Genomic DNA, 12794 nt, shown 5'->3' on the forward strand with positions numbered 1-12794 from the left:
CACAGATAAAGTGATGCTGTACCCCATTTTAAATATTAAATACCTGTTCTGAAGGTATGTAGTACCTGTTTCTTATCTCAGTTTTGATTAATTAAAACTTTGTTTCAACTGTATTTACAGAACACAGTTAATACACACAAAACAGTGAAATACAAACTGGCACTGTACTTCCAATATTGCAAAGAGGATGCAGGAGTAAAATCTTTGAAAGTGGATGTATACATTGGTCCCAAAGTCGAGGTTTGGTCTGGCATCTCAGTTTTCTGTACCTTTACTTTCCTTGCCCTGCAATATTCTTACGCTTCAGCCATGGTAATTTAACCATTCAGCTAGGGCAGAGCAAGTAAGAACCCTCTCCTACCCCAATAAAAATCACAGCTCACTTCTTCTCTGCCCTCGCCCCCCTTTTCTTCTTGATATCTGAAGTCATGGTACCATGCACAGAGATGAACCAAAGCAGTAAGAAGAGGAAGTCTGTTTTTTAAAGTAATTTTGTCAATCAGAACTTTAAAGCTCCTGTGGGATCATATAAACACCATGAGAACAGAGCATTTACTGTAAAGAAGCATTAGGTTACTGAGGATTCACCACATTTATGTAAATCCCCTTCTTTCATGCTCAGTTGTCATTTGCTAATCAATAATCAGGCTCCTCATTACATATTACCATACTATCAAGAGCAGATTATGTCTGTCCAGTACTATGGAGATCGTTCTCCTCAACTTATTTTTAATGACGTCAGGTCAATTCCAGATTAAATGAAAAGGCATCACTGTTAACTTTTGGTAAGAGCAAAATAGATGTTTGAAGTCTGATTGCTTCCAGATTGCCACCAAGAAGAATGGGACTAAAATCTCTCTGTATTAATAAAATGTAGTTCCAAAATACACAATTATAAGTCCATTAAAACCCTATCATTTACTTCAGTGGTTCTGAAAAATCTCCATAGGTTTACAACTTATCCCTCCCTCTGTATTCATTAGTGGAAGAAGGAAATATGTTTAGCATATGATATTTCAAGATCAAGTTATAGGACTCAACACTTAAATATAGAAAACTGCTCCTACGATTTAATCATCACATGTTCTTGAGTAAAGAGCAGATCCCTGAAATGATGCAACACTTAATAATCAGTACACATCAAGAGATAGCAACAACAGTTGAGGCAAAGCACAGCTAAATGATGCTTTCAGGACTGAAAAACAGCCAATGTCACAATGAAACGCTGCAAGTTGGCTGCTAAGCTGTTGGAATGAGACAGAAGTTACCTGTTAAAAGATTTACTGGCTGTATGCCACTTACTATACAGACAAGGCAAGTGTAGTTACAAAAAGCAGCCACTAAGTGAATTGTTATGGTCACAATCAGATCAGCTAAGAACACTGCCCAAGGCTCCAGGGTAGCTGACAGCTCCTCCCTCAGGAAAGGACTTTACAGCTATTCTATCCATAGCTAACAGGTCCTAGTTGCCTAAGACTCAAACCAGAGTGCTTTCAGTCTAGTAAAAAACAGATGGGATGTGATAGTAAAACTAAGAAAACACACAAGTTGTGTGATAGAAGAAACTCAAGAAAACTAGCTGATACATGCAAGTGCCACCAGGCAATTCTGGAAAATCATGTTTAACATTTTAGAAGTGATATATGAACATGAAGTCGTTTCTCTCCATTCCCTGGTTTACAGCCCCAAGTCTACATATCATGACACAGAAGTGTTAGAACTAGAGACATTTTAGATATATCTAAATCTAAATATGCTTCTTCTCTCTTTCTGCAGATGCTGATGCCAGAAGCTAAATCAGGAGAACATTAAAAGCCCTTCAATTTTTTTCTCCTTTTTATGTTCGTTCTCAGCTAAATCAAAGAGCAAACTGAAACAAACAGTATTTTTTTTCTCAGTTATCAGTGACTCCTTTCACTGCACAGGCAGCAAAAAGCAGTATTCACTTGCATAATCTTTTTTGAGGCTCAGATTTTCCACCTTCTTTCATATATCAGCAGGTGGAAAGAACTTAGTCAAAGAGCTATCAGGTTTTTTTGCTGCAGAGATGGCATTATTGATCATAAGTGTTTTTCCCCTGATACTATTCCTGAAGTAGCACAAAAGTTTTTTTAAGAGCAGAGGTAAGATTTAACTTTTGAAAAACATCAATTTTTAACAAGTACTTGAAATACAATGAAGGACAGTACACAGTTATACCGAGAATTTATTAATGTGGTAAAATCTCAATGCTTGGTTGAAACTAGATGTGATCTAAAACAGACCTGTTCCTGGAAAGAACAGAAGTTAAGTACTGGTAACACCAGTAACATTAAACAATCACCCTGAAGTGAGAGCATTTCAATAACAGAGAGGACAACATGCACATAATTTGATCACTTGGGAAGCATAGAAAAAAGTCTAAGCTTTGTTTTAAAATTTTCAAAGGTTTCACCTGGTTTTCCTGCCATAGGCCAAACTTTCTCTTTACAGTAAATCAGGTTCACCAGCAAAGTCTGCGCCTATGTTGAAGTTCTTGTCCCTCCTGTGTCCCAGTGCACCTCCTGCGGCCATTCAGTGGCCTCATTAAAGCAGCAATGACAAGTGCTTTATGGACAAAACATGATCAATAAAATGAGTTCAGTCAAAATTTTGCCTTCCCCTCAAAAATATCAGAAGTCACAAACCAACCAACCAAAACCTGACTGCTTTACAGCGACCCAATACAGCCCCAGGAACACCCCTACCAGTGGAAAGGCAGAGAACCACAACACTAAGTGGGAACAAACAGACAAAATTATTTCAAATGGTTTCAACCCTGCCCAGTGTATTACACTGCCACATTCACAGGTAGCTCCAGAGCAAATAGATGAAGATAGAACAGTGTGGTCTGTCAATGAAAAAGCAATGCTTTTAAAAGTATTAGAAAAATATCCACTTTGAATTAAATTTTGAATTATCAAAATGCAAACACTATTACAGTTGACCAGTAACATACATGCCATTAATAATACAAATAAAATTACTTTTGATACTGAGATCAAGTCAAGATTTAAATTATTTCCTTTAACATAAAGAAGGTTGGGGGTTGAAGGTTGAGGTTTCCTTGTTAGTTTTTGTTCCCCTGATTTTTTTTCTTTTGTAATTAGTACAATAAAAAGAATGGAACAAAAAAGCTTTAGTGATTTTAAAATTTCAGTATCAGCAACATTCCCAAATGCAATTGCCTGCATAATTTACAACCACAGCTGTGCAGGTTAAAAGCCTAATTCCTTTCCATCTAAATATTTAGATATGCAAATCTTCTTGATAACCCAAATTTAATAAGCAAAAAAAATATATTGATTCTTTGGTGGAATAATTATAATTTTTACATATAAAATTTATTTTTATAAACAATATATCATTTCTTAGTTAAATTAGTGATGGTATAACAATTGCATACAGGATTATTTAGGTCATAATTAAACTAAATTTTTCAATTTTTAATTTATTTTCAATAAACATACAGCAAGGCATAAAAACATACTTAAGTAGTGAATAAGAAATGCATAATTTATCATTTTTAAAGAGTAAACTTTGAAGGAAATAGAGGTGCAAACAGAAGGCAGGATTAGAATCAATAGTTTAATCAAGCTTACTGCTTACTGATTTCAGTCATGATTTAATCATGATTAAACAGGTTATTTAAATGAAGTCTCCATGCTGTGAAAATAAAATTCAGTTCAGTAATCACATGCCCACACCTCCTTGATTCACAGGACAAAGAGAGGTGATGGCAAAATAAAACGCAGGACAGTGCTCAATACCGTAATTAATGGTGCATTTATTTCAAGAATACTACAAATGGTTTTGCTTATGATGTTTGTTACTGGATCAATTCCCAGACTACAGACAAGTTCTGTTACTTTCCAGTTGTAAATCTACCACACAGCTGGGAGTTTGTTTGTGGATTTTGTCATTAAATACACTTGAGAACAGAAGCCACTCTAATAGCAAAAACGTTGAGAAATGCTTGTCCTTGGTGAAGGACACACATCAGCCTCCCTTCTTACAAAAAAAACTGAAATGACAGAAGTTTTTTTAAGATATCAAAATGAAACTAGAAGGAGAAAAGAAAAAAGAAAAAAAAAGAAAATAATGAGAATTGAGAACGCTGGCTTATGGTACACTAACAAAATTATCAAACTCATTCTGCCTCTAGCCAGAACATGTTTTGAGGTTTGCTTGTTTATAGCTTTTGGGTATTTGCTCCTACAAATCTAAGCCTCAAACTCAAATATTAACAACACAGGAGTAGCTCTACTACGTACCTCCAGCTAAGCACATTTTCCCTGTAACTTTACATATAACTAATTTTGTAAGAAAGAGATAAAAAAACTAGGCCTACATAAAAGCAGGAAGATTAGCACTTGAGTTTCTGCTCAGACTTATGAGTGATACGTCATCATCTACATTCTGGCATGGAGAGGAAATCACATTTGACTGAAGTCCAGTCCTAACAACTCTAACAGTCCTAACTGTTGTAGTGCAACACAGGCAACTGCCTGCTTCTAGCTACACTTTGGACTTGTATATGCCTGTCCAGATCCCCAGAAGATACACTTCCACAGAGCTGATCAAATAACACATAGGTTCCAATTATACTAAAGTTCTTGTATGAAATACACACACAAACACTTACATGTAAATAACACAGAGTGACATTACAGACAAGCCTGCCTCAGCATTTTCCCTACACACTATTTAAAATAAGATATGCAATAACAGAAATACTCATTTGCCAGTAAAACATTTCCATTTGCCCCTTTTGTTCTTCCATAGGCTTAATCATCTAGTGTGCAGGAACTGTATTAAATTAGGTCCTGGGACACTGCAAATTACTGTCAGTAAATTATTTTCCTGTCATATGAGCTAATTTAACCATCTTAGATTGCTGCAGATAATTTGCAATTCTTAACTATTAAGCATTAACAAGTCTCCTAATTTTACATGAAATATCTCTGTAATTAATCCAAGTAGTCAAATCCTCCGACAGTGACCTTCCTAAATCTGTAAATGTAACAGCTTGGTGGTCAGACTGGAAATTTCAAATCAAGGGTGATAATTCCTCCCCACTCCCTTTCCCTGGTGGTATGAACCTGTTGTAGGACTAAATCACAGGCAATTGCCTTCAGCCTCTCTTTGTGGAGCCTTATTGGACAAAATAGGGATTACAGATTTCATTCCTCCCTACTCTAAAATACACCTTCCTCTGTGTGAGGCTGAGGATACAGAAGCATCAGCATTTTAATGTAATGATCACTCAGTCTGGGTCACAGTTACAGCTCTGGCAACTAAGAACCTGTATTTTCAGTTCACTGCAAAATTCAAGCACAATCTCTTAATTACTCTTGAGCTTTAAAACACTAATGGACTGTATTTAGCATTTAATACTAGAGCCTTTCAAAAGCTTTGCATGGAATTACCTAAAAGAGACTGCTGCTAATTTCACTTCTGGGGCAACATACTCTAAGGTACAACAGGGCAAAAGATAGAAAACAAACTGGAAATGGTCATCTCCAACTGAACAAGCAACTCTGACAGGAGAGAATATTTTGACAAGTTAGTCCTTCTGAGAAAATTATGAAAACAGAAAGGTAATAAATACAATTTAAGGACAGAAAAATCAGATGGTCTGTGTGGTTTCCAACTTGAGTGTGAGCATTAAATGCCACCACTTGTATAAGGAATGCCATGAGTTCTGCTTCTGATCCACAAAAAGGCATTTGCACTAAACAGAGGCTGGTGTTAATTTAGCACTCCCTACTCAATTACTGAATGAGTCCAACCCCGCTCCATTTGGGAAAAAAAATAACAGAACCTGACCATCCAGGTAAAGAATTGCTGAAATGCATTCATTCTTCTGCCAGAATTCCCCCTTTGTGAAAGTAATTTTTAATATTTATGGATACTGTTAACCTTTTTTGGAACATACTGCTAGAAAAAAATTCAAACTGTCATCTAAATTTTGATGGGTTTTGTCACAGGGTAGCCTCACTGTAGAAAAGGAAAAAAGAACAAAGCAGAGGAGCACTTTCTTCCTGCCCATGAGGCCCTGCCCAGGCCCCCTCACTCCTGTTTAAGGTTGCCCATCTCCCTAGCTTTTGCCCTGTCCAAATCCCCAGGAACTACTCTTTAAACCTTATGGTCCACACTCCAGAGCCTCGTATTAAATAGTTTCTGCCCATAAGGTTCTAAATGTTTGCATCAACTTCCACAATAAACTGTGCAACCAAGGCAGTTCCCTAGAGTTTACATGGGACAGAAGTTTGCACTGCAGATCATTCTTCCCTCAAAAGTAGGACAGTTAAATTAACAAAACTCACTCAGCAAAATTATGCATCAGATTTTCATTTTATCCCCATTAACAGTGTTACCAGAGTGCATCTGCTTTTCAAGACTAATTTTTTTTTCCCATTTAAAGGAATCTTTCTGGTTCCTAAAACTGAAATTCTTCATTTCTCCCCTCTCTACCAACAGCCACCTAGACCTTCATAATTATAACACATTAACCTAGTTACTACAGACTTGCTTTTAGGGAGGGCAGAGAGAGGGAATTTTTTCTACCCAGATTAAGAGGATCCTTAAGAAGAACAAAAATTCATTGTGCAAATTAAAGCTCAGTAACACAAGTCTCTTGGGATCAGTCTTCCTTCACTTCTGGCTTAAGAGCTGCAGAAAACTGAAAGCATAATCCCTGACATTTCACTATACTTGCAGGACTAAAATGCTTGCCCTCTGAAGATGCCAACACCACAAGTAACTGGGCTAATCACTCCACAGGTTTCATCATAATTTATAAGTACCCAAAGCACCTCACTGGCACATCCACGTAGCAGTGCAAATTGATCTGTTTGTAAATGGTTTCATCTACCGGCCAGCAGAGATGAAAAAGAATATTGATAGCATAACTGGGCAGTTATGTAAATTGGACAACTAAAATGATTCCAAATAATCTCTAAGTCTTTCCTATCCCCACAATAAAATTTATTAATCCTCCCTTTCGTAAACAACCTTTTGCAGCCACGCAATTTTTTGCAGCTGTCACTAGAAAAGCAGTAAAAGAAAAGGGAAGAAAATAGATTTTGGAAGTTGGCACTCATTCTGCATAGTTGGTTTTTCTCTGATTACTAACCGCTGAAACCAGGACATTAACAATTTTTCATGTTACTGTTTTAAAGCTATTTGTTGTGCATATTTGTTTCCAATACACTGGTTGTAATTTTCTAATTATTTCTGACTTATCTCTTTATTAGCATAAACTAACCTGTAACATTTAACTTTTCCCAATAGCAATAATTAAGACTTTACAACCTCTCATGAATATCCTGTCAACACAAATCATAGGTAAGCAAGTTTTAGAGTGGCAGTAAGTTTTTTATCTATGTTAGCCATTTAAGGAAAATGGCTGTAAATACATAAGTTATCAAAGTTTCTTTTGAAAAAATAGTTTTATACAAGACCTAGACTGCACAATTAAGCAATTCAAATCTTAGTTATAAACTGATTATAATTAAAGGTAAGCTGACTCATTTTAACTAAGTATAAATTTAAGTCAGACCACATATTTGTATCCATTTTCTAAAATATCTGTCACTTCTCCACAATGGTTGATCAAACGTGCCAGTGAAAAATGTTTTGAGTAGGCAACTTGTAATATAGCTGTGGTTTCTTTCTGTCAGAGGCTGGCTGCTGAAGTGTGAAAGAAACTCATTAAAAATCTCTCACTGTGATCCTTCATTGCAAGGAAAAAAAAGAAAGAAAATACTTAATGAAGGGTACACTTAGCCTGAAGTCACATTCATATTCTGCTTTTCGTTTTACACTACTTCGGTAAGTAATTAAAAGACAGCAATTAGTCACAGAAACACAATTCATGGCGGTCATACTGAGAGATATAAAGTACTGATTTTATGTTAATATTATGAAAGTAATGAGGAAGATCAAGACAATACAGCTAAATAAATAGAAGAATCTCTTACCTTAATCTTAAAACAAGATTCACCGCACATGGAACTTCACTATATTCGTCACTAACAACAGGCTGAGACTATCAGAGAAAAAAGCAAAGTTTTATAAAGGATGCCAAATGAAAAGAAAAAAAGAAAAAAAATCACAAAAAACTTTCCATGCTAACAGTTTGAAGTTAGCACAGAATATTTAACACATTCTTTAACTCTCAGAAACCTTTTGAACACTTTCAGTACACAGTCTAAAATATAGCTGATACCACTAAAACTACCAAATTTCAATTACAGAGATACAAATGATAATACATTAAAGCCCTGAGTGTAGGAGCTTTAAATTCACCTTGCATCAAAGCTCAAATAACCTATTAAATAATATGCACACAGTGAGAATATCAAATAGCTACTCACATTATTTTTGTGTAACAGTTTTGATTGTTACAGAAGTCTTCCATCTACCCATATGCAAAGAACTAGTACCATATCAAAGCAGGCATCACAGCTCAAAGACGTCTTTCACAAAGAAAAATCAGGAATATGGATATCTTTCACACTCTCACTCCTCCCTCACACTGTAATATCCTTCCCAGCTCTCAACTAACACTGACGTGAAGTCTCAGGCAAAACTGTCTTCCATATCAAAGCTACTTATAAAAACATTACACAGTACCTATTTTCTATTATCTGTGTATTTTCAACAAACATTAATGCATATTTGGAAAATTATTTATCACTTTCACAAAATAAGAGCAATTTTTTTTCTGCTTCCATTAAATTCCTTCCATTCATATAAACTACTACTGTTACTTCTGCATCTTCAACAGACATGTTATTTCAATGTATAGGAATGTGCATCCCAAAGACCCAACAGACACACATGAAGAGTGGTGAGCTGCACTAGTCTTAGTTCCAAGTCATCTTCTGGAGCATTTAGGAAAACAAAAATCAACAGAAGACTTCAAGCAGAGGCTTTTGTCTCCTTCACAAACTAAGCAACTATTTTATTATGAGCTACCTGTATAAACTGAATCACAAACTGTAGAACTCTTAATAACTAAGACACAGAAAGACTGTGTGGAGTAGAAGTCCTTTTTTTTTCTGCTCAGCTTTATCTCAGCTGCTGAAGCACTGTGTAAACCAGGTCTGCAATGAAGACACTGGAGTCATCACAGGAGCTAACAGGACCAAATCTGGCAGGAAGTTGTTAGTCTTTTAGAAGATTTCTATGACACCAATGAAAACCAGATAATCCAAAACTGCAGGTAAAGTGGCAAGGGTCACCCACCCAAGAAATAGACATTTTTGAAAGAGATTTTTTTTCTCTAAGATATAATCCTATTAAGCAATTATTTATAACAGAAACGCTTCCCACACTCTCAGCACAGGGCCATGAAATTCAACATGATATTTTGTTCCTCTGAATTAACCTAAATATGCTTCAGTACTGAATTATTTTACTGTGTATGGAATGAAACATTTTAATTATAAGCTACATGTTGTGATACAAATCGTAGGAACAAAAAATTATTTGGAGATCCTCTGGCTACTCTTGAACACAGTCATCATTACTCTGACAAAGATAGCAATCAGTGTGACCCAGTAATGAAGATTGCCTAAAAACAGCCAAATTACCTATTTTCATGAATTCTCCTGGGCACAAATATAACATGACTTTTAAATTCCTATCCATCTTACCCACTGTGTGCTCAACTTCATTGTTACAGGCACAATTGCATACAGCTCTAGCCTCACAAATACTTGCTATACAAGGCTGCAGAAGAACACTCCAACCTCAATTCACATTTTTAACAGCAGAAACAAAAAAGAAATCACTCAAACACCTGGAAGAAAAGAAAAATTGATAAAGACATTTTTACCTCTGTGTTCTCCTCTTTCAGTCTTCGTGACTGGAAAACAAATGCAAAGAGATATGAGCTATGCAGCTTTATGCAATAAAGATCCAGAAATACTAACAGTTAACATAAAGACAGAATATATTGCACAGTGTAAATGTCTTGGCAGAAACAGAAGGTACCTTTTCCTGAGAAACAGCAGCTTTGCCTTCCTCACTCTTCTCATCCATTTCATCATCACTCCATTCCCAGTCTCCATCTTCTGTTTTATGGAGGTGACCACTGGAACCCGGCACTCGCCTGACCTACCAAAATATTGTTGACCATTACATAGACATTATTAGTCTTTATCAGTGTTCTGGTTAATCAGCAATTCTTTGCTATTTTTATTTTACGTGCTTTCAGTAATTTGCTGCAGGAGTCACTAACATATTCTAATAATATTTGACCTCAGGAGTCATCCTTAAGCCAGAGGGAATAGCTAAACTGTGCAAAATTCATATAGGGAAACAGGGCTTGGAGATATTTTACAACCACTTAGGAACAAGCTCAATTAGATGACAACTGCTTTACTGCTTGAAATGAAAGGAAGCTATTCAAGAAAGCAAAGTTACACAGACAAGGTTGTTCTTGGGACACAAGAACTTTGATTGCCCTACTTAAAAGCTTTAAAATGTGTAAAGGCATTAGGAATACTTCAAACATGAAGTTATCCTTATTAAAAAAAAAAAAGCAGCAGCTGTATACAGACTAAGAAGATAAGCAGGCATGCATCACACCAAACTAGCTGGGCAAACTCCTGCAGATCAAAAAGTCTAATGAAGGATAATAGGAGTATCCAGCTGCTAAATCTGAAAATCAAATACTCTTCTGGTGCTATCTTGCTCTTTTTCAGAGCCAGACAACATGCTTGTTTTCCCCCAGATCATGTTTAGACCTACAACAATTCATCCATCAATTCTTCCCACATCTATGCATTTTGAGACCCATGATGCTGGAAGCACAGCACAATAAGCAGCAGCCCCGCTGGTGTTTAGATTAGAATCTGTTTCTCTATTTCACACCACTGAACCAATATACAGTTTCCACTGTACAACTTCAAATGCTTGTACAGGTAAGCTCCCCAGTGCTATAAATTTGTAAAGGTTAAAGTATATCCTTTTCATTACAAAAAAGTTATTCCATTAAACAGCTTGTACATTGCTAAAAGAACAAAAGGAACAAAGCATTAAATGTTCACATCACACAAAAGAAAGAGCTAACTTGGCAGAAAAGTAATTTCAGACCAAAATCTACTGTTGGAGAAGATATCAAAAAAATAACTTCAATAAACCCAAACCAATTAACAAACAAAAAAACCCACACACCAGATGAACAGGGCAACTCTAAATCCCACCCACCAAAGGTTAGCCCAAATCAGCCTGACAGAGACACACCTCCAGCAGCAGAATGCAGAAGCTGCCCACATTTCCCAAGGCTTGGCAAAAAGAAGGTTGCAGCATAAGGAAGCAAAACATAAATTGTTGTCTACTAGGCACTGACGTGCTCACTATATGTAGATGTTAGAGACTGGGGAAAGAAGAATCTATTATTCATCACTGATTCTTTAGCTGCTGCAATTTCTTCACAAGTTTATTTTTGTAGAGTGACAAGGGAATGAACATTTTCTGAACATTAAGATCTTTCTACTTCATTATTCACAACTGCTCAAAACAGCAAAGAACTGGGCCCACTTAGAGATTCAGTATTTTATTTCCATGTCTAAATTTAATAAATAAAAAGGATACACTGTGGGATACCAATGTATACACACATTACTACATTTCATACATGGTACAGCACACAATCTAGACCACATTACAAATTCATTCTTTCATTATTATGTATCTATTGTATTTTTCTTCTTTCTAGAATAAAATGACTAATAAAATGACTAAACTAGTAATCTTTTTTACACACTATCTGAATTATTTAAGGTATCCCTACCAAAGTCTCTAGCAACTGAATATTTGCAATTGAGTCCTGGATAGATTTAAAAGAGCATTTTTAAATTCTCTTCCACAGAAAGAGTGTGGTAATCTGAAGGTATGGTAAATGAGATGCACTTGTGTAAGCAAAACTGATGGCACTAATGAGCACTAATATTCACTGTCATGGAAGGTGCCTTGCCACCCTCCATATACAGGTAACTTAGAGTCCAAATTTAATTTGTTCCTGAATTCCTGGAGAGCAGCAAATGTGTAGACTCCACCCATTTAAAACATATCTGCAGAACTCTTTGTGGAACCTTGACACTTCTTCCTATCAATTTCTAACGAGAGAACAGCCAATGCTGTTCTCCATTTTTTGCATCTGTATATCTACAGAAGGCAATCCATCTTTCTTTTTTTTTTTTTAACATACATATCTTTCTGGAAATATTGCAGCTTGGCTTCTTCTGGAGATAAAATTGTTTTGTCTTGTAGCCAAAGAGCATCAGTGGTACATCTGTTAGTAGGGCAGTAAGGATACACCCAATCCCATATGCCCCAGAGAGCAAGAATGACAAAGTGATTATTTAAACACCTCATTGTTTTCATTTTCTGCAGTCTGTCCTCATAAATGCCTAAATCTGGCTTTCAGGCATAGAGAAAGACAGACCAGTCAACTGACACTGTATACCCTCACCTTCCCCTAAGACTGGTTCTTATAGGAGACAGGACTCCCACTGTTATACAGAAGTTCTTATAGAAAAAAATATACTCTTTAAAGTGTGAATATTACTTGGTAATTGGTAAGATGAGGGTTTTTGCATAGCCAGTGTTCCTCTCCTTTTTTTTTTTTAATCAAAAGTTCTAAGAGCTTCACTTCTCATGCAACTTCATGAGAAGTATTTATAAAATTAGTTACCACGTCAGTTATTTTATAAAAAGAACAAAGATGAGAAATAGGACATTACTGAACACAGTTTTGG

General features: G+C 36.0%; 1 protein-coding gene across 1 annotated transcript in view; it reads right to left on the reverse strand.

Annotated features, from left to right (window-relative positions):
- Positions 1-12794, reverse strand: part of STK39 (serine/threonine kinase 39) — a 79976-nt gene that overhangs the window by 23068 nt on the left and 44114 nt on the right. The window contains exons 12-14 of the mRNA XM_029959912.1: positions 10024-10146; positions 9866-9895; positions 8004-8071 (exon numbers count right to left, since the gene is read on the reverse strand). Of these exons, the coding sequence (XP_029815772.1) occupies positions 8004-8071; positions 9866-9895; positions 10024-10146 (221 nt within the window). The remainder of the gene's footprint in view (positions 1-8003; positions 8072-9865; positions 9896-10023; positions 10147-12794) is intronic.

Source organism: Manacus vitellinus, unplaced genomic scaffold (genome assembly GCF_001715985.3).
Source record: "Manacus vitellinus isolate BGI_N305 unplaced genomic scaffold, ASM171598v3 scaffold_22_pilon, whole genome shotgun sequence".
Classification (NCBI taxonomy): Eukaryota; Metazoa; Chordata; class Aves; order Passeriformes; family Pipridae; genus Manacus; species Manacus vitellinus.